The 21,265-nt window shown below is 43.3% G+C and overlaps 1 protein-coding gene across 2 annotated transcripts; it reads left to right on the top strand.

Annotated features, from left to right (window-relative positions):
* The first annotated feature begins 379 nt into the window (after positions 1-379).
* Positions 380-19,379, top strand: LOC135385947 (F-box only protein 28-like). Of its 2 annotated transcripts, none has more exons than XM_064615596.1 (6): positions 380-508; positions 2,590-2,782; positions 8,225-8,473; positions 9,426-9,621; positions 9,702-9,852; positions 15,648-19,379. In XM_064615596.1, exons 2-6 carry the CDS (start codon positions 2,627-2,629, stop codon positions 16,162-16,164), a joined length of 1,269 nt encoding a protein of 422 aa, XP_064471666.1. In that variant the 5' UTR covers positions 380-508; positions 2,590-2,626; the 3' UTR covers positions 16,165-19,379. The 2 variants fall into 2 exon arrangements, with proteins under 2 accessions (XP_064471666.1, XP_064471667.1); XM_064615597.1 differs by lacking the exon at positions 380-508 and adding an exon at positions 647-754.
* The last annotated feature ends 1,886 nt before the right edge of the window (positions 19,380-21,265 follow it).

Here is a 21,265-nt window from a genome sequence, read left to right as displayed (position 1 = left end):
ACTGTGTTCAGTATATCCAGAACCGCAAGCACGGGGGTGTTGCAAAAAAAAAAAAGAAATAATAATAACACATGATCACATTCATTATTACATTGTAAGAGTAGTACACAGGAAAAAAGTTTGGGCGTGCTGCCAAACACTTGCACGGGGGGGGGGGGGGGGGGGGGGTCTGGATATGCCCTCCTGAATTACTTTGCTGGCTACGTACTGCTGACAACTGACGTTAGCCACTTCACAGGAACCAGGCGATTGGTTTATCATGTTTTCGGAAACGTTCCTCTAATGTAAACAGAAAATGAAACGACACAATTTTCTTGGGATATTTCCTAGCGTTGACTTCGAATCCGAAACTACAGTCGGCTTAGGACTAGCTATGCCACCGCGCAGGCGTCACTATGAGCATTTACTACTATTTATTATTTTTTCCCCTTTGTCGACTGGAGTAGATGTTTGTAGTGAATAGAAGATGTAATCAAAATACTGTGGGCGCGTAGACATTGAAACATAGGTAGGTATGACGTTTTTGTGCATTGATTATGGTTTCAGTAGATGTACTCGTGATTTTCGCCTGTTACAGGGAGTTCTTACTACCATTAGCTTTCGGAAACGCTGAGGTACAATACTAGCTTACCTGTATTTGAGGGCAGACTATCGATCTCGTAATAAATGTTCAGCAGCTTTAGGATTTTTGGTGTCGTTCTGTTTTGAATCGCAGCTTTCTTTAGAACACATCCTTAGATTGATGTACGCCAAGGTAAGCATTGATTTAGAGCAATTCTGACCTTCAACACTTTGATAACAAAAGACTGAACGGTATTGACAAAAATAAGCTCAAGAGCGTTGAGCTTGCGAGAGGAGCAAAAATATAGCATAATCAATTTCTTCGGAACATTTGGGAACAGGTATATCATGCTCCTTGTGGACGATAGCGTTTTGTGGACAATTTACGTTTGTGTCACCGCGTACCTATGCAAATCGCACGACAGCGTTACTTGAGATCATCGATTGTAATTATAAAAGTTCAGCAATGTATTGAAGAGCAGCTCGTCTCCGTGGTGGTATGTATTGATGACGACTACTGCACTCGGGAAGCTGTGAAGGAAACAGAAAATGTCGAGGCGAAAGTGGGACAGTTATTACAGGATGGGCAAATCTTGGTCTCCGTTGTGTAGATGCATGAAAGTGCAACATGTTCTCCGTGGATGTGTAGTTTACCTACCAGAACACTGCATGATTACATTTGATCTGATACACGAAATAATTAATTCACCATTGTAATGTTTCTCGTTGTGCTGTAAGGGCCCCTGATTGGTAATGCTCAAGCCTAGGATAAATCAGTCACATACAGGGCAACCCACTTTGAAGCTCTGTGGGAGCTCTATCCTTAACACACACTACAGTAGCACAATAATACCACTGCATCCTATATTGGGGTGATGCTGATCATGCAAGAATTATTTGCATAAGCATCGTGGGCTGCACTGTTCATACCCACAGGCTGAATGCGGCACTTGCTATACGTTTTCATTAAATCACAAAAATCGAATGCGGTATCTGACGTGTCCCAGATTCGTAATCTAGTTGTAACGCTTTATTAGAATTTCCGCTAATGCAATTGCACTGAATATGGAAGAGGCATGGGGAAACTTTTTGCAAGAGAAGGCTGTTCAGATGCACTACCAACGTCTCAGACAACTTTTTGTTGCTGCTTGTGCACAGTGATAGCATCCCATAAAGCTTCAGGGAACCTGCTGTTAAGTTGCAGTGTCGAAGGTTGGTCGCATGCTGTCTTATATTTCTGCAACACAATGGAAATGTGTAATTCATGCAGAATTCATTTTGTGCTTCTGAAAATGAACTTTCTGTGTGAGGACATGTGCTTGGTAACATGGTGCAGGTACCACCAAATGTACTGCAAACATTTTTTGTTACATGCTTCAGCAAAATTGCATATTGTAAAACAGTTTTATATTACACCCTGTACATACTCGCAACCCCTAAATCGAGCGAGTTCTGGATGCTAAAATTGGTGGATTAATTGGCATACTTTGTGAGAAGCGTGAGATTACCCTACCAGATTTGATAAAAGCAGTATTTCACCTGCCCGTGCTGCCGAGTAGTTCAAATGCTTCCTGGTAACCTGTGCGACAGAGTGTAGAAATAAAATTTAAGATATTGCTGTATAATTTTTTAATGTGTTAACTTATGCTCAAAATTTTTCATTTGCCTTTAAAATTAGGGGTAGTAGCTTTGAAAGCACAGGGAAGTGCGTGCTTGGAGTTCTGCTAGGAGTTCCGCAGGTTTCAGTTTACGACGTGCATGATGGAAGAAAGTTGGCTGAAGGTTTCTTGTATTATTGGTGGGGCAGTGTTGTCAGATGGTAGTGGGCATGGAATACAAATCTTCTGCTACTGTCCTGCTTTTGTCTCCTTAGTAGCACAGTGTGGGTGGCAAGATGTTTCTTCAAGGTCTATCGAGATCATGAGTTAGCCAGAACGCCGCTAACTATAGTATACGTGGTTTATGCTTTTTCCCTAACAGTACACTTAAGTTGTGGTCACAATACAAGGGAACAACTCTCAATTGCAGGTGTGCATCAGGCAAGAGAAGCACAAAGTATAACAGCATGGAACAGGCTAAGGTGGAAGAAGCCACGTGTGGCACCTGTGTTTCGAGTAGAGGAGAGCAAAACAGGGCAATTAATCTGCTGGACCTTCCTTCTGAAATTCTAGAAAACATCCTCAAGTACACTAGCTTCTGCAATATGTGCCAGCTGAGAAGGGTACGTAAAAATGTATTTTGATGCATGTACAAGCAATTGGTGTGCTGCAAAAAACTGAATTGTGAAACGCCGTATGCAATCACAGGGTGTGGGTTTGAATCCTGCTGCAGGTGTCTTTTCTTCAACTGCCATCAATCCTGTGAAATCAGTTCCACTTTTCAATAAAAAAGGGCTCTATGGTCTCAGTCGCTTTTGCGCCAAAAACCTCCAATTATCATCATCATCAATAAAAAAGGGTCATTCCATGCCAGGCGGCCCAGACATTGCCCTCGACCATCCACGATTTCTTTCAAATAAATTGTGGTTGATTGTTCCCAAGCAGCCAATGCTAAAATTTTTCTTCGCCGTGGCCACCTCTTGAAGATTGCGATTTGATGTGCAGAAAGAAAAAAAGGGGGGAACTGGTGTACCGAAAAGGGGAGCAAAGAAATGGGGGGGGGGGGGGCGTGACATTTTGAGCGAAGGCTTTTCTTCAGACTAGATGAACGGAATGTGATATGCTACCTACCTGGCGAAAAAAAATTCAAACGAAATAGCTTTTGCACAAATTCCAACCAAATCTCTTCTGAGTGAAGGCAAAGCATAATACTTTCATGCCAAAATGTGTTGAACATTGATTGACACTTTTTATTGAGAGTTTATGCCGCGAGAAAACTGTAAAAGTTTGGGAACTTTTGAAATTTTTTACGGAACTCTGCAATTTTTTCGTAGCTACTTAAACTGTTTAGCGCTGTTGTGGAGGAGGCACAGAACGTGTCAAAAATATTTTGAGGTGCGCAGACTTGAAAGAGTACGCAGAAAAAAAATCATGAATTTCGGAAATATTGCTTTTTACCACATATTCAGTCATCAATTGCACACTGAGGTGGTCCTGATAAAAATATGAGACAAATTTTATTTGACAGTACGCCCCTTGAACATTTATTTTACAAAGTTTCATCGAAACACTTTTTGTTTTAGCAACGAAAAAAATTTTTGAACTTGACCACCCCCGCACTCATCCGGCATTGCACCGCAAGTCCGCTTCACCCCAAAACGCATCGCCGCTGCTGCTGCCCAAACCAATCTGAGTTGCCTGCAAAAACAGGTTGTATGTACAAATTAACTTTCGAAGCTTCAGGTTCTCATGAGAACGGCCTTCCGTGGTGCCGCAGTACACAAGGAGCACTGGAGCCAGGGATGTACTTCGACGACGACGGGTCTGCATCTATTACGACTAGCTCTCTGTGATCGGAGGTGACACTGTCCTCCTGAGCATGCTTATATTCAATGACGTCACTTGGACAGTTTTAAGTGTTCCCTTCTGTTATTGCGTTCCTTGGTGGTAGTTATTCTCGAGTAGTGAAGTATTTGTTGTTTTTTTTTTTTTTATTTGGCGTTCTGTGTCTCAGTTTCTTCTTCGTCCTTTTTGTTTGTTTCCCTTTGCTTTTGGGAATAGGAAACCGTCCTCGGTAGAAATGTGGGGGAGGTAAACATTGCTTCCAGCACTGTGTGTCGGATGTTGGGATACCTGGCAATGAACGAGCTGATCATGCTGCTACGGCTGCGCTAACAAGTGACATAACCCCTTTTGAAATTCCATATCAAGGCCTCAAACTATGTCTAAAAAGATGCATCAATAACGACTGGCAGACATTTTGGGACCAGCAAACCAACAATAAATTACATAGTATCAAGCCCTATGTAGGCTCCTACTCATCAGGTATGTCCAATCGACTATATGAAGTGCTCTTCACCCGCCTTTGTTTGGGACACACATACTTGATGCATGGGTATCTTCTACGAGGAGAAAACCCACCGGAATGCAACCACTGTGCGGAACAGCTTTCGATCATTGACATCCTCATCACGTGTCCGGCGTACCAACATCTTCGTCAACATCATTTTGCTCCCTTTTATAGAACCTTTTTGCCCCTCCACCCAATGCTTCTGCTGGGTGATGACAGATTTGTTCCTTTCGAGAACGTGTATAGGTTTTTTAAAGATACTGGGTTTTTAAAAGATCTGTGATTTTAAATACTAATAACAGTTACTCAAATTTTAGTCCTGCACATGTACTTTTTAACTAACTGTAGTCTTCAATGATATTTGGCGCATTATGGCCTTTGTAGCTGATGCGCCGATAAAACTCGAATCAAATCAAATAAAAAACTGTGTGTCGGATATTTCCGGCGCCCCGAGTGGTCGAAATTATCCACAGTCTTACCCTGTGGCACATGCAACATGTCGCCGCACTGGGCAGACAAACCTTACGTGTAACGTCACGGCACCATTATTAAGCCTCCATGAAGAGTAACCTTTCCTTTTTCTTTTTTTGGTCATTATTAAGCATATCTCCCCACACCCTTTATTCCCTGGCACCGTAGGGTCGGCGTTAGCAAGCGTTGTGTGCGTCATCACTCAACCACAACAGCTTTATTTTTAAGGTGAGGAATGGGAAGTTTCATCACCAAGGGCTATGTATACTCTACCTCATTGCTGGTGGTGAATGGTGTCATCGCTCGAACAGATTATGGTTATTCAATAGTCCAGCAGTGCCGGTTGTCACCGAAGTACATCCCTAGGCCCAGTGCTCCTACTGAACTGGGTCGCCACAGTAGGCCGTTCTCGTGAGGAACTGAAGGTTGGGAGATTAATAGGTTTTTTTCCCTTCCGCTGAAGGACACAAATCTGTTTGGGCAGCTCTCGTGTGCGTTTGGTGCTAGCGATGCCCCCTGGGGTGAAGTAGCGTTGCGGGGCAATGCCGGATGAGTGCGGGGATGAGTTTTTTTCGCTGCTAAAACAAAAGTTGTTTCGATGAAACTTTGTAGCATAAATGTTGAAGGGGCGTACTATCAAATACAATTTGTGTCATATTTTTATCAGGATCACTTCAGTGTGCAATAGACGGCTGAATATGTGGTAAAAAGCAATATTTCCGAAATTCATGATTTTTTTTTCTGCGTGCTCTTCCGAGTCTGCACGCCTCAGAATATTTTAACGTGTTCTATGCCTCCTAGAAAACAGTGCTATACAGTTTAAATAGCTATGAAAAATTGCAGAGTTCTGTAAAAATTCCAAAAGTTCCAAAAATTTTACGGTTTTCACAGGGCATAAACTCTCCATAAAAATTGCTGATCAACCTTGAACGGGTCTTGGCACGAAAGTATTATGCTTTGTCTTCACTCAGAAGAGATTTGGTTAGAATTTGCACAAAAAAAATTTTTGCAACAAAAATAAGCCGGGAGGGCATGGGAACAACCAACCACAATTTATTTGAAAGAAATCGGGGATGGTCGCGAACAGTGTCTGGGACGTTTGGCATGGAATGAGCCAAAAATGAATATTGATATTTTCCAGGGCTGTGTGAATATTCTGATTTTTAAAATCTTGAAGCAAATAATGTCAAAATAAAAATAAGACCATTAAGAGCATCATTTAATATACAAAACAAGACTCTTGTGCAGTAGCTACACTTCTTCAGATTTGAAGCAATGGTCCAAACAACAAGAAATAAATATTAGACATGTCACATGGCAGAGAGAGAGAAAAATAAAAGAAATGGAAACTGGTTGGGCAGGTCGCCCGTTTCTCTTATTTCCATTTCTTTTATTTTTCTCTCTCCCTGCCATGAGACATGTCTGTAGTATATTTTCGTGTTGTTTGGGCCATTGCTTCATACGTAACACAAAAGTCTTGTTTTGTATATTAAACAGATGCTCTCAACAGTCTTATTTTTATTTTGCGTCTTTCCTCGGTAACTCTGCATTGACTTTCATACCTTCTGCCATGTAATTGTGTCTTGATTTGGATTCCAAATCAAATATGACAATCTATACTCAAATTTATAATCTCATCGGACGTCTCTTTGAAACTGAATACATTAGAATAGTTTCAAATCTGCACACATAAGGTGAAATACCACAAGGCAAGATGCCTCAAGAAGGTGCAAAAGAAGGTGCCTCAAGGATTCTATATGCAAAATTTCAGTTTAATAACACTGTGCATTTCTGTCCATTTTTGAAGATCTGCTGAGCCTATATTTTATGCAGTGTGACAGACACAAAGTCATGTACCACATGCATAGCAACAGCATCTTGAGCTCGACGGTGGATGTGAGAAGGTGGCAGGTCAGACACCAAAACCTAGGGCTTGCTCGCGATGCCTGCATATCACCCATGACGCATTCACGCTGGTCACGTCAGCTTAACTTGCCCTCATATGACAACTTGCACGACATCTCTCGAAAATGATGTCCTTGATTGCAAATTGTAATCCAGGCACCCCTACTCTCATTGAAGCTCCACCTTCCACGATTAGGGCTGCCACTTGCCCGGATTTTACCCAAACAGTTAGGAAATTCAAGGCTTGTGTTCGTTGTCTGGGTGAAGTCTGAGTAAAAATGTTACGAAGTGAGTTTTTCGTTTGTGTCATTGCTGTCAAAGACGCAATCGAAGCTACGTTGATCCACATGAAGATGCTGTATACAACCTCCCATATATTATTAGAACCCTCCACACGCAGCACTCGGCTTTCAAGCCCGAAGGATTTGACACGATCCCTCACAATCCACTTCATCCAATCCAAGACACGGCAAAAATGGAGGGAGCAGTGGTTGGGGCCAACAGTAACAGCTCCCCATAGATCCCATAGTTTGAGATAGTTCACACAGCACTGGGCACAATGCAGGTGAAATTGACCGGACCAATAAACATGCGGCGTTACGCGTTCCAGCTGGCCAATCAGTGGTCTTCCTGCTTCTCTCTCCTTTCGGCTTGACCTGGCTCCCATCGACTTCTACTGGACTTCCGCCTGATGCCCAGTTATTTGTGGCCTGAAATAACAAAAGCATCTTTCGTTCAAAACATTTTATAATCTATTTATATATTTATATTTCGTCAACTTTTGCTCGAGTTGAGGAGATTATTTTTTTATCACTAGCAGCGATAATCACCTCTGGCCCCCCCCCAGAGAAAGCCAGGAACGCTACACAGACAGTACCAGACGACACAACAGCTATTATGTACATGTTTTGCTAGTTGAGACTCGTTACTAAGAGCAAATCCGGATAACATGTATCCTGGCGAACCGGCAAGAAGCGGTTGAGAAAACGTTTGCAGATGCTCTTGCTTTCGAATGACGCTGACATCACGAGCAACGCACTGCTACAGTGTGTTCCCATTGGGAAAATGCTGCATCAGTTTAACGAAGGCTCGTGCATTCGGAAATCTAGAATATTCTAAGAGGTTCGACTTATTCGAAAGCCACAAACATAGAATCGTTTAATTGAATCGAATACAAATCCTGAAAATACTCAATTTATATTCAAAATGTCGAATATTTGCGCAGGTTTAGTATGTACAACTTGCTTCATTCTGTCTGGTTTCAAAGCGACTATTCGCACAGCTCTAGTATATGTTCAGCTCTCTAACAGCATTGCCTGTTCACTTTCCTTTTCGTCAGGTGTGTCGGTACCTAAACCAAATTGCTGCCTCACTACTCAATTCTGAGTTCGTGAAGCTTCGCATGGCAATGCAGCAGCGTTTCCAGCACATTAAAGCTCAGATGCCTCGCCGAGAGTCAGCACGGCGCAAGCACCCACTGGCCAGGGAGTGCGATATTGTTGAGACCCTTCACATGCGTCTCACTCTTCTACAGATGACATTTGGAAAGCACATTGAACGCAAACACTGTTGTTTCTTCCCTGGAGAGGTCTGTATTTGACAAACTTTTCTATCTCTTGTGTCTGTACACAGTGGAGTCACTAGGGGGGGTGAGAGGAAGTGACGTGACGGAAGGGGTGATGCAATATCGCAACTTCCACTCTTTCTCTGTGGCGCGATGACACGGAAAACAACATGAGGAACCCTCTGAGGGTGCAGATGTTTTTTTTTCTGTGTGTGTGTTATGATATTGTACGTGTATTTATTGTGTAGCACCTGGTGTGAACAGGGATCCATTATTGGGAGGGGGGGGGAGGTGGTGATGCATACCCTAGTGATGCCACATGTGTACGCCATATTTGCTCGCATAATTAACACACACACACATTCAACTTCTGCTTCCAAAACTGTACTTCTCCCCACCCTTAACGCACCACGACATTTAGCAGCATGGTTAGCCTGCATCAAATGGGGTCAGTCAGCAGGGACAGAGCTAAGGAGGCTGTATGTCATGACCCCCCCCCCCATTTCCCCTCCATTTCTGTTACATAGTTTACCTTTGGCAGTGTATGCATAGGACCTTGTCTTTCTGGGTGAAACCCAAAAATGAACTTGCAAAAGTGCAACATCAGCCACCAATAGAGGCACTGGATAACGCTGAGCACAGCACAGCCACTAGGCATCTTGCCGTTTGTCTGAGATGCGAAACGCACACTGTATTTAATTTCTACCCAATATACGTATACCCATATGGCCCGATTCGGCCCCGTTTTACAGCTCCTGAAATGAAACCTGATGTAAATAAATAAATAAAATAAATGTAATGAAATAAATGTAGCATGCTATCCCAGACCTTTTTGAGTGGAAGTGTGTAGGTAATGCAGTAATGTAGTAAATAAGGTAAACTTCGATAAATGCTTGTGGTGTGTGAGATCGCAACCAGCAATTCTCTGGATAATTGCCAGACTTGCCTTACATGTATAGTATTTTTCGTGCTTCAGATACTTGACGAGGTATATCGCATTCTGCGATACGTAGAGGTAACTCCAACATTAAGCCGGGCCTACAAGGTGACTGATGAGCTGTTTGATCTGACCACCATGGCTATGGAGTATTTTAAGGAGCATATCGAGCCCACACTTCCAGAAATCACCTACTTTGCAACAGACTTCCTCGACTACACACCCTCCTTTCCATGTGAGAGACACTCCTCTGCTTTCCCTTCTTTTTTGCACTTTTTTTGCAAGCAGGTGACAAGTATGTATCCTTGTTGACAGCATCACTTAAGAGCCAGCTGTCCCTTATGGATGCCTCCCCTTCAACAAGCGTCCAAGGCTCATCTCCTAGTGGTCCACTCTCTCCTCAGCCTCCACAGGTTAATCCAACTGTCAAGAAACGTCTTCGGAAGCTAAGGGAGAGCATGAAAAAGTAAGTCGCTACTGCACCATTATGAAGTCCCTCAGTTTTCCGCGATTCCGCGAAAATTTCGCGGAAATCTGAATTAGTCGCGGAATCCTTCGTTTGGCACAGAATTTCACGGGATCCTTTATATTTAGTGGTGTGCAGATATTTGAGTTCTCGAATTCTAATCGAGTATCAATCACTCGAAGTATTCGATTTGCGAATCGAATACCCAATATTCGGATTTCCGGATATTCGACTACAGTCAAATTCCTTTATAGCGAACACCTTTTTAACGAAAATACCACTACAGCAAATTTTTTTTGCGGTCCCGCCGGAGCCTATAGGTCCAATAATAGACATCCTTTTTAACGAAAAAACCTTTACTGCGAATTTTTTTTGCTGTCCCCTGAGTTTCGTTGTAAAGGAGTTTGACTGTATTCGACGAATAAGAATGGCACCTCCCAACAGTGAGCTTCACCTGAAGCTCCCCTGCATGACGTGAAGCTTGCTTTACGAAACTGCCCATGCTGCAGGACAAACACCACAGACTGATTGTAGTTTAGCTTAAGATAGCGTTATTCTTAGCCTGAGGAAGGGGCAGCGTCCCTCTTGTATTTAACAATTTAACGGTGGCAGTGGGGGATTTTGATTTGATACCTGGGAGGTTGCCTTCAAAAAGTCAAGACTTTTAAGTAATGCCTACAGCCCAGGAACAAAAAGGGGTGTCCTGAAGATGTAACTTCCCCTGGGCATGTATTGTAATCTCCTTCCTATAACGTTCCTATAAAGTTCGTAGAAGAGCTCCTGCTGAAAGATCTTTCAGCAGGTATAAAATTATCTCTGGCGACAGACCGCATCAGATGAGAACACAAGATATCGTGTATGTATGGCTGAGCCACAACAGTGCTTTGAATCTGTAATTTATAACATATTTTTTGTTCCGACATTATCCAAGAAAATAAAATGCTTCCCATTTCATGCAGCCGTTGACTGCTCGCCGCGGGAAATCGCGGAATTTCGAATTTGCCGCAACAGAAAACCGAGGGCCTTAGCCATTACGATTCGCACTGTGTAGCAATTAGCAACCCTGTCATTTTATGACAATGAATAATATATGCTTAGTAAGAATGTTAAAAGTTGCAATGTTGCTGTGAGGCAAAATTCAACTCTGCATATCTGTTTTACACTTTTATAATGCTATAAATTTAGTTAACTTTCCTTAGTGGGAAACTGCAGGTGATACTTTGCACTTCCTATTTTTTTTTCTGACAAAACTATTGGCGCTATAAAACGGCTCACACTGCCAATGCATTTCAGCTTCCAATACTTGGGACCACTTCTCAAAAGAACAGCTCCGGTTTTCGTATGCATTTTGGCTCGAGCATGCTTCTTTTTATGTATCCTGCTATCTCCTGAAAACTGGAGGCACCGTAGAACTCAGCCTGACCCTTCGTACTGTTTTGTTTGTGGTCGTGCCTCCACAGCACACGTACGGAAGCGCCGCATTCACATGGACGTTGGCTGAGCCCACGTTGACTGCACCCCAAATTTGGAAACCGCAGATTTGTAAGTCCCACTTCGCGGAAAAGTAAAATTGTCACCATAGAAACCTAGGGGCTTTAAATTAGAGCACTGCACGGGCTCGGAGTTACCCGAAAACCTGGGCCGGGCCGGGTAAAGCGTTTTTTTTTTTTTTTGCGGGCCTGGGCTGGGCCCTAGCTTGTGTTGCCCCTCTGTTAGTTAGCCACGGTCAAATTTGACAGCCTGATACACTGGGCTGGGCAGGGCTGGGCTAGGCAGCCTATAAATTTGTCGGGCTCGGGCCGAGAAACTGGGCTGGGCCCGGGATGCAGCCGTCGAGCCGGGCCCGGGCGGGTAAATCAGAAGAAGACCGGGCTCGGCCTAAAAATGTGGCCCGTGCAGTACTTTAAATTCATGCTCATGATGTAAAGCCACAAATTATCGTTAGTAAAAAAAAAGAAAAACAGCCCTGATCTACTGTGGAAACCAGCCTGGAAAAGCCATTCCAGGCTAGAGCTGGGCTGGGCAAGGCTGTTTCCATGCTGGGTCTAGTGCAGTTTGAATATCCATTGTAAAACCATCCAACTTTTGTTCAAAGACCAGTATAGTTCCCTGCTGGAGCCGTGCTGGAAATGGGATGGGCCAGCTGGATGTGCGAGATTCCTGGCTGTGAAGATAATCTGGGCTTATATAAAGCAAAGAGACGTGTGTAAATAATTTGTGCTCAAATATAATAAAAATAAATAAATAAAATAATTAAATACCCCAAAGTGTGCAAAGTTGTGCACACAACTCCACGTACCTGAGTAGGCTGCAAAAAATGGACTGTGCAGTACGATGGCTCCTGGCTTTACGCTGCGAGACGTAAGCTTTCCCGGTCTTTCAAACCGAAACCACAGCCATAATGCTCTTATCGTGATATGCGACTAAGCGGCATCGGCATCAACTCGGAGTCTGTTTTGAACGTGGAAGCGTCTGTTGGAGTGTTGGCGTCTAAGACGCAGCCTGGTAAATTAAAGCGTTTCCTCCTGTCTTGTGACTCCTCTGACCGTATAAAAAACGTGAACGTCTTTACATTTGTGTAGTGAGGTGCTCCGTTATGCGTTTTGTTGTGTTTTGTTGTGTTGTTCCTGAAGTTGTGCACGAGCTTTATTGTGACAAAGGGTAAGTGGTGAGTGTAGAACAGTTGATCCTGAAGTCCCAAGTTCAAACCAAGAGGCGTAGTAGTGACCCTATATTTAAGATTAATTACCTGAACTGCCTTCATGATGTATCATCATCCCGCTTGCACTGAACGGACTTACTTTATCGGATGATTAAATGAGCGACTGATAAGTGACTTTGTGATTTCGCACATGCAATGTATCAAGGCTTTGCATCAAATTGTGTGATATCACATTATTTTCTCACAGTGTTGTCACTGTTGCTGCATGTACACGGAATATTTGTAGCATATCTGTTATCGTACCTGTTATGGGGTGTTAGTGTGGCTCAGAAATTAATGGAGCAGAGGAGAGGTGCTTTCATTGTTTTAGCTACCTTCTTTATACGTCTTCCTTACTTGCTGTTAGACGAGTTTGCATAGACAGTGTCTTTCATTTGCAGCCAGACTGTCTTACATTCTTACAATAAATTGTTCAATTTATTGCTCATTGTCACTTGTTAATTTGCTGGCATATTTAAACTTTTTGTGCTTTCTCGGGCAGCAATTTATCTTGCTTCAACAAGGATCTGATGTAGCCTTCGGTCTTCCGGCAGGAGGCAACATTGGCTTCTGTAGAAGTCACCACGAAACAGCGGGACGCGAAATTCGAGATGGAAACAGGCCGCATAGCCAGCCTTTTTCCAGCCTGCGTCCATTGTGGAACCATTGCGTTTCCACCCACGGTCGAACCTGTTTCCTGGCTGGATCCACTTGAAGTCAAGACTGGATCCAGTCCAATGATCCAGCCTGCAAATTCTAACTGGATCCAGCCTGTGTTTTTTAGTAGGGACGTCTGTAGCCCTTAAAACTCCAAAACTAATTTCGAAGTGAATGCATAGGTCCTAATATGATCATGTAGTTTCTTGGCGCTATTAAGTGGAGACAACAAAAACAAATATGAACATCCATTCCCTAAAACTACTTTAGCCCTTGCCTCATCTTTGGTTCACCAAAGTGTATTATGGTTCTGCTATACATGTATAGAGCTTAATATGAACTGAGAAATGCTGTGGGTTGATCCTTCGGTGGTCGTGTGCAAAATGCCATGGATACCCCATATGGACAAGCACCACTGTTTCGAGGCACTGTGTCTCGAGGCATACACAATGCTGTAAACATATTTTTATTCATGATGTATTGATTTTTGCGAATTTCGTGACCACTAAAAATCGCGAAAAATTGTACTCGCAACACAGCTAGACGTATTTATCCTGCGAAAGGAAACAGTACTGGAATCGCGAAATTAAATATGTACTCGCGAACAACTTCACAAATGACTGAATGCGCAATTTGCGAAAATTAATACATCGCGAATAAAAATATGTTCACAGTATCTCGTACAGACGCCGAATGAGTGCTCATTGGCTTCTAAGTCATCGCAAGACCCCCATTATTTAGGCACGAAAAAAGTTAATTTTAGGCGCCTGTAATAGGCAACAAAAATCTCTATTTAGGCACTAAAAGCGATGTTAGAGGCACAATAAACTAATGCGTGTGTTGGGTGTGCATTCGGCCCTGCTTAAAGTACAGGAGAATAAAATGAGATGAACTAAATAATGTGAAAAGTCTGAGTTTGGGCACAACTAGAGAACACCAGCTGGCCTGCATCTGTGACATATTCTCACTTACAAAATGCGATAAGTTCGTAAAAGATGAGACAAAATTGAGGGTGAGTGTTATTTTCCTTGAAGTAGTGCATGAACTAGAGCAGTTATCTCTTCCGTTCTCCATGCATCTCTGTCTGCATCCGTTACCCGATATTTTGTCGAGAGGACAGAAGAATATTCCTCTCGCAACCTAGTTAGCCCAATGGACAGCAGAACTTATATTCGAATTGGGTGGGCGGAAGAATACTTCATTCAAGTCGAGTTTATTGACTTCGGGGTGACTAGAAGTGGGAGTCGGAGTTGGCTGCTGCAAACTTCGCAAGGCTACTGCTCAGCAAAGGGGCGAATCGAGCCTCATGCAAGATTATGGTAGCAATGGCACACTAGCGCTATTTAGTGCAACTGAAAGAATGGCAAGGAAGCAAGCTAGCTGGTGACTAGAATAATGTCTGTGTGTCCATTTTTCCGTCACCTCCCTAGTCTCAGGGCTTTTTAGCATGTATTTAGTGCTAGTCATCCGCTCGACCTATGTGTCAGGATGTTGTCAGCCAAGCCGGAGCCAAGCCAAGCCGGGTCAGAAGTCCCCGAATTTATGGCATTCTACTGAGGCTCCTTTCAAGTGCGTACAGTTTGAACCGAATCGTGTCTTAGATGCAAATACATTTACAGATGTAAGCGCGTGGACACATAATGCTAGAAAAATATGGCCCACAGGTAGATTCTTGTATGATGTACGAAGCACCACCTGCATTGCTAGGAAAGAGGGAAGTGGGGAAGGGGATGAGCTGATGATGTCCGATTCCCATATTATTACCAAGTACATTCCTCGAGCGCACCTTTTCCAAGCAAAACTTTTACTCAATCTGTGACACACCCAGGACGGTTGCACGTTTAAAATGGCGCTCTCTGTAAGCTTAGCCTGCTAAAATGAGGCAATATTTTAGGCATTTCCACTGAAATAGGCACTAAAGCCGAAATGGGCATTTATAGGCACAATAAAATCAATGCTGCTGCGTTCCCAACACCCAATTTGTACCCCTGTACTGAGGAGGCACTATTAGGACTACAGGAAAAAAAACGGGCATTTGCCTGGAAATCTGGGGTCCAGACATTACAGGTGTTCACATGGGACTTACCACATGGCAGGTCTTCACTTGATAAAGTCAGTCTGTTGCATAGCCTGCATCAGGTCAATTCGTAAGTTGACTAGGTTGGGGTTGGGGTTGAGGTTTTTGGGTTGTAAGTTTTTCGAATGGGCACGAGTCAGATATGTGAACCGACTTATACAGACTTTACGGTATACAGACTTTTTGCGATATGAGCCCCTGCTGCATGTATGTGCTTGTGTGTATCCCCGATACTGGTCAGTGAGGTACCGTCCATAAGGTATCAGTGGAAGGATAAAATGCTCACAGTGTCGCCGTTTTTCTTATACTGCTCGCCAGTCAACTGCGCCCTAAATGTCGCCTTTCCTCTACTCCATGCAGAAATAGTGGCCAAGTGCTAGCCCTGCGACGCGAACTCAAGCTGACTCGCAAACGCGTGACCACGCAGCAGCGCCATCTGCTGGAATTGAAAGCACGCTACGACGACTACGACCAGCGCTTGCAGACAACATCTCGCAAGCTGAACGCCGTACTGCAGGAATTGAGCCGCTGCAAGACAGAGCTGCAGTACTGGCGCTCAAAATCACCCGCTGCAGTACCTTGCTCCTGCGGTAAAACCACACCTACTCCGGTCATGCCTCCACTGGAGTTTATGGGAAATGACGATTTCATGCCAATTGAGATACAGGAGGGTTCGTCGGCAGAAAATGAGCTCAAACTTGTTCCCGCTTGCTATGGACTGCCCCCGGATGACACATCAGACGACGGACATCCAGCAACTTCGCAAGAAGTGCTCAGAGGTTTCAAAAGAAAACTGGACTTGGACTCCCCTCAAACGGGCCATCTGATTTTGAAGATGCCAAAAGCCCAGCGGCTTTCTTTGCCCGATACGGAATAAAGGACAGGGTCCAGCTGTCAGTCCTGCAAAGATGAAGGAATTTTGAATTTGGTGCACGGGGAAGCCGAGGTTGCCGAGCGCGAAATGTAGTTAAAAGTGGTAAAGGTAAAGATTGTTCGGTAATAGAATCAGATTGCAAGCAAGTGTACAGACGTTTGAGCTGCTAAAAGGAGTACGACCAGAGGGCTGTTGGTACATAATTTGGTTAAATTATCTGATTTGCAAGAACATCATAAACAAAGAACACCTCGAAGGCAGACGTGTGGATCAGGGCTACTTGACATATCTGGGGATGCCATGATTCTCAGCTGCATAGTAATCTTTTTGGTGTGTACATTCAGTTGTAGGTACTTAACTTTCAATGAAAGAAAGAAAAATGGACTGTACCAGATAGAAGCCTTAGGCAAGGTATTTCAAGAAGCATGGTTTGCTTTTAGCAAGGATCATTCTCAGTATTTTTGTTTTCTGACAGGTTTGTCAACATATTAATCAAATGAATATGATTTAATGTGCAAGGTACATCTGTGGAATGACTAACAGTGAAACCAGTACTGTAGGATGGTGCTGGCTCTTTTATGGGATGCAAGTTATGTATCAAAACCAGATGCAAATAGCTGTTTTAGGTGTTTTTACATGTATTTTTCTCATTGTAGGTTGATATGTTGCCTTATTTAAAGAAACAAAGCTGTTGCATCACAATTCAGCCCGAGCTCTCTCTAGGAAAGATCATTAACTTGTTTTTACTCTCAACATAAGACCTGTTTTGTGAGCATCCAATGCTTTTCATTAAGCCAAAGCATTTATTGATAAGTGTGTGGTACTTAGAAAGGTGATGCAATGACGTTTGGGTATGGAAGGGCATTGCTTGCCTCTTTCCTTTTGATCTCCTTTGTGTATGGCAGGTATTTGTAACACTGCAATGTTGCTTTTTTTTCTTTTTTGCATAGAGTTCCCACTGCCACACAAAATATATTGCTTGTACATTTAGTAATATAGTTAACTTGTCATCGAATGGTTTTTCAACATATTAAACCACAATTAGGAGTAACAAATTTTTGTATTTCCACTTGTTCTGGTGTTCCTTGACAGGTGTCCTGTTTGTGTACACTGTTGTATTGCGAGTATCACCAGTCAAACTTTCTTGTTCTGTTCCAACAATTAAGCTGTTTCGTTTGAAACAACTTGTTCACTCATGATTAGAGTGTCAGTAAGGCTGTCATATAAAATTTTTCCTGCAAAGTCAAAGTAGAGCATTAAACAGTGAGAGGTAGCAAAAGCAATCAGTGTCCACAAACACTTTTTGTATGCACCACACAGAAAAGTGTTGCAAGCAGCTACATTCTGGGTAACTGCCAAATGTCCACAAGTACCAAGTAAGCTGCAGACTTGTGAAGCTGTGTGGTAGGGGGTATCCTATGTCCCTCATATCGCCTGGTACCTGCTGCACTCATTGCTGCACAAGTGTTTGCCTGCCATGGTAGAAGAAAGAACTAGGAAGATAAATGTGACTTTTTGTGTCTTTTTAACCTCGCATAACACAGTGTGTGTGTAAACAGAAGTAGTAGACAGTGCACACTAGCATTGTGACTGTTGTGCTTAGAAAACATGCTGTGTGGTTCTACACATAAGTTTGTCACATGAGCAGATGTATTTTCTGTAGCCTGAAAGAATACATAACAGCAAGCACAAAGCTTCATCCTCTGCACCAGCTTGTGGTGATAGGTTGTCAGCACCATTGTATGTTTGCAGCATGCAGACACTCTCTTGTCATTGCACGTGCAGTTCAGGTTTGCACACAGGATATTAGCGGGCAAGGGACAGAGTCTTGGAATCTAGTGACACGACGGTATCACTCGGTTGTGCCAAAGGGTGACAAAAGTGTATTTAAATGTGTTCCGAATAATTTACCTGTGCTTTTGTATGCAATAGAGATTATCATGCATTATGTGCAATTCTGTAAGGGGTACCCAGCAGGGATTATGGGACAATAAATATAACGGGGGAACAAAAAGTCACGTTCCCTCCCCTGCTCACCTTGTGGATACTGCGTTTTCACTTTGAAATGTGTAAATAATGGCATCAAATTCATTACGTGCATCTCATTGAGGATGACCTTTTTTGAATTATTTGATGTGTGCTATCTCTTGTATCTGATTCGGTGAGAAAGTTTTGACACTGAATGTTTCCGGATGTAGTGATCTGCAAAGTATGTCATTTCTACAGAAATAAGGAGCCTGATTTTGTCATCTGTATGCACTTTTTGTAACTTTGTCGAGACACGTTTATACACTGTATTAACTTCCGATGTTTAGAGAAGTCCTACGACTTTATGCAGAAAACATGTGGTAGCAATTCACATCATTTCAACTGCGCATTTATGTGCGGCTTTTCACAGAAATGTGTGAGCAAGTTTCCATCTAATGGCTCTTATATTGTACCACTCTTTGCCAAAATTTTCTGTATGCCTCTTCTTGACAGTGGAATGCGATTTTTAGTATTTGATACATATGAAAATTTATCTGGATGCACAGCTTTAGTAAATAACTTTTCTACTGCAGATCCTATTTCCAGTTCCAGAGTACAACTAGCAAGATGTGTCTGCACATATAGAGACAACTGTTTGCTTCAATATCATTCCTCTATTTCCTGGTTCCAATTGACATAATGCGGAACAGCATGTGATTCTTATAATTTCTTTTCTCCACTATGCTTCGGAGTGTTACCTCTGATGTTGTAATTTCAGCACCCATGTTACATCTGATGAACACAACACTTTTGATGTGGAAACTGGAAATAGTGTTGTGGTTCTGCAAACTGGAAAAGCTTGTGCTACTCTTGTTTTGAGATTTTGGTTCATTCATTTCATCTTTGCACTTATGCAATGCCTTTTATTTCCACATTTTCCACTCGATCACTGTGTATGCCCTGTGCGGAAAAAAAAAGAAAAAAGAAATGGAAATGCATACTTTGGTTTTATTTACTGAAATTTGAAAGTGATGTTTGCTGCACGTATGTCGGCAATGGGAAGTACTAACACTTGTCACCCGATCTCAGTCTTTTTTTGTGTCGGGAACTAGTAATGTAATGCGAGACCTTGAATGGCCTGTGTGACCTACGTGATTGTATTGACACGTTTTGGATGACCAGCTTGTTGAAGCAGGTCTTGATGATACCCAGTATTTATTGCTTCTTGTAATAAAATGTGTAACACAATATTCAGCTCATGTGCACACTTCTTAAATGAACAATTAAGGGGTCCGCCATATTTGATTCCGTTTTTGGATGCGGCATGCTGGGGTGTATAAAAAAATGGTCCCTCGGCGGAAAAAAAAATTTCCCGCAGGCTGCTTTGCTCCGAAAAATACAGGGACATGGTTGCGGATAAACGGTGAAGCACATCACAGCCAACCGAGTATTACCATTCGCCCTTCCGATTTATTGAAATTGGGAGACATTGGCTGGTATTTTATCTTTTTTTTTTTTCATATACAAAAGGAACATAAAAGCGGTATCGTTCGCTGCGCCGGTCCTGGATGCTATTATTTGTCTATTGTTGGTTAGACCACGGGTTCTACTATAGACCTCTACCCGAGAAACGTCATAATGACGTTGGTAGACAGACTGAAGCCGAAACAAATCGGAACGGGAGGGCTGGGTTCCACGAATGGACACTTGTTCGCTGCCTCCTATTGAGAGAAAAGTAGGACCGAAGGTCGCGTCCCTTTCAGGGACCATCGTAATCCCCTCAAGACCGTGGCTTTCGGGCGCGACCTTGTTCGCCTCTAGCTTCGAGTGCAGTTCAAGTCTACCAAATTGGTGGCGCTGTCGAGCACTATATGACGTCATTTCCGCAACAACACCGAATATCCTCTGGATGTACGAATAATGTCCTAACGAATTCGTACGTCCGATGGATATCCCTCAGATATCCACCGAACGTACGAATCCGTTAGGACATTATTCGTACATCCAGAGCATATTCGGTGTTGTTGGGGTTGCAAACAGGGAGAGGTCGATTGTCCCCTGCATCTTTTCTGTGTAGATGTTTATGGACAACATAGAAAAGGTGTACGCCCCCTCATTCATTGTTTCAAAACGTCTTGTAGTTAGCTAATTTAACTTCATTCTGATATCTGATATCTAATGTCTCGCGTATGATGGGGCAGTGTACTGCACTCCAGCGGTGAGTCATCTCATGTCATAGTCGCGATTCATTTCTTTTCGTTGTTTCATTGCTCTTACAACTCCGCCTCGGCTGAGGACATCGAAGATTATAGAAGGCAGCTGTAAAACCTGTGTCTGGCGAACAATAGGAAAATGCTAGCATCCCGGCCCGGCTATCTCGGTCGGTAGAGCACGAGACTCTTAATCTCGGGGTCGTGGGTTCGGGCCCCACGTTGGGCGCCACTTGTGGGATCAATGCTCGCCATCCCATCACTCGGGTTCGTAGTCCCTCTGTCCAGTGTACGAGGGAGACACTCAACAAAGCCCAGCTTACCAGAAGACAGTAAGGTTTATTACATCTTACCGACTGCCAGACCAACCGCTCAGCCTGAGCCCCCACGGCAAAACAGCCCCGGCCAAATGGATCCCTCCGCTTTTATTAAGTTCACCGGAGGCCACACCTCCAATAGGAACCGGTGGCGCACCTTACCACCACAGGTAAACAAGATAAGCGAGATAAGTCCCACAGCGGGTGTCACATCCACGTGCCGGCAAAAGGTCGACTTGGGGACTACGTCCGACGGAGCCCACGTACAGCAAACGTGAAGTCGGAGCCTCGGGCAAGTGAACTCGGCTTCAAGCGTTATATTTAGGGTCGTCCGGTAAAATTTTAAGCAATTCGGATTAATCCGAAAAACTCCGCTTGTCAGATATTCTCCCTGATAACCGTGTTATTGTTCTTTTCCTCGTTTTGTGTTCCGGGTTTCTTCTGACCTCAGATACTGACCCCACCGCAACATAATAATGGTTTCCGTGACCGACCGTTTTCTTCGACAGTCATCTCGACTACTTGAGGATTCACCGCCCACGTTTTCCCCCAGTCTGTTTCCCCATTTCCTTGTCCTACATGTGACCTAAGCACTTGTAGCAGACCGTG

Source organism: Ornithodoros turicata, chromosome 2 (genome assembly GCF_037126465.1).
Source record: "Ornithodoros turicata isolate Travis chromosome 2, ASM3712646v1, whole genome shotgun sequence".
In the NCBI taxonomy this organism is placed as follows: domain Eukaryota; kingdom Metazoa; phylum Arthropoda; class Arachnida; order Ixodida; family Argasidae; genus Ornithodoros; species Ornithodoros turicata.
Note: the sequence above shows the minus strand (reverse complement) of the source record. Positions and strands in the feature narration are given on the sequence as shown.

Excerpts from the sequence above, each read along its gene's own strand:
- LOC135385947 (XM_064615596.1), top strand. The coding sequence starts at position 2,627 with ATGGAACAGGCTAAGGTGGAAGAAGCCACGTGTGGCACCTGTGTTTCG. Across the intron at positions 8,474-9,425 it reads GTTGTTTCTTCCCTGGAGAG|ATACTTGACGAGGTATATCG; the intron begins GTCTGTATTTGA and ends TTCGTGCTTCAG. Across the intron at positions 9,853-15,647 it reads CTAAGGGAGAGCATGAAAAA|AAATAGTGGCCAAGTGCTAG; the intron begins GTAAGTCGCTAC and ends TACTCCATGCAG.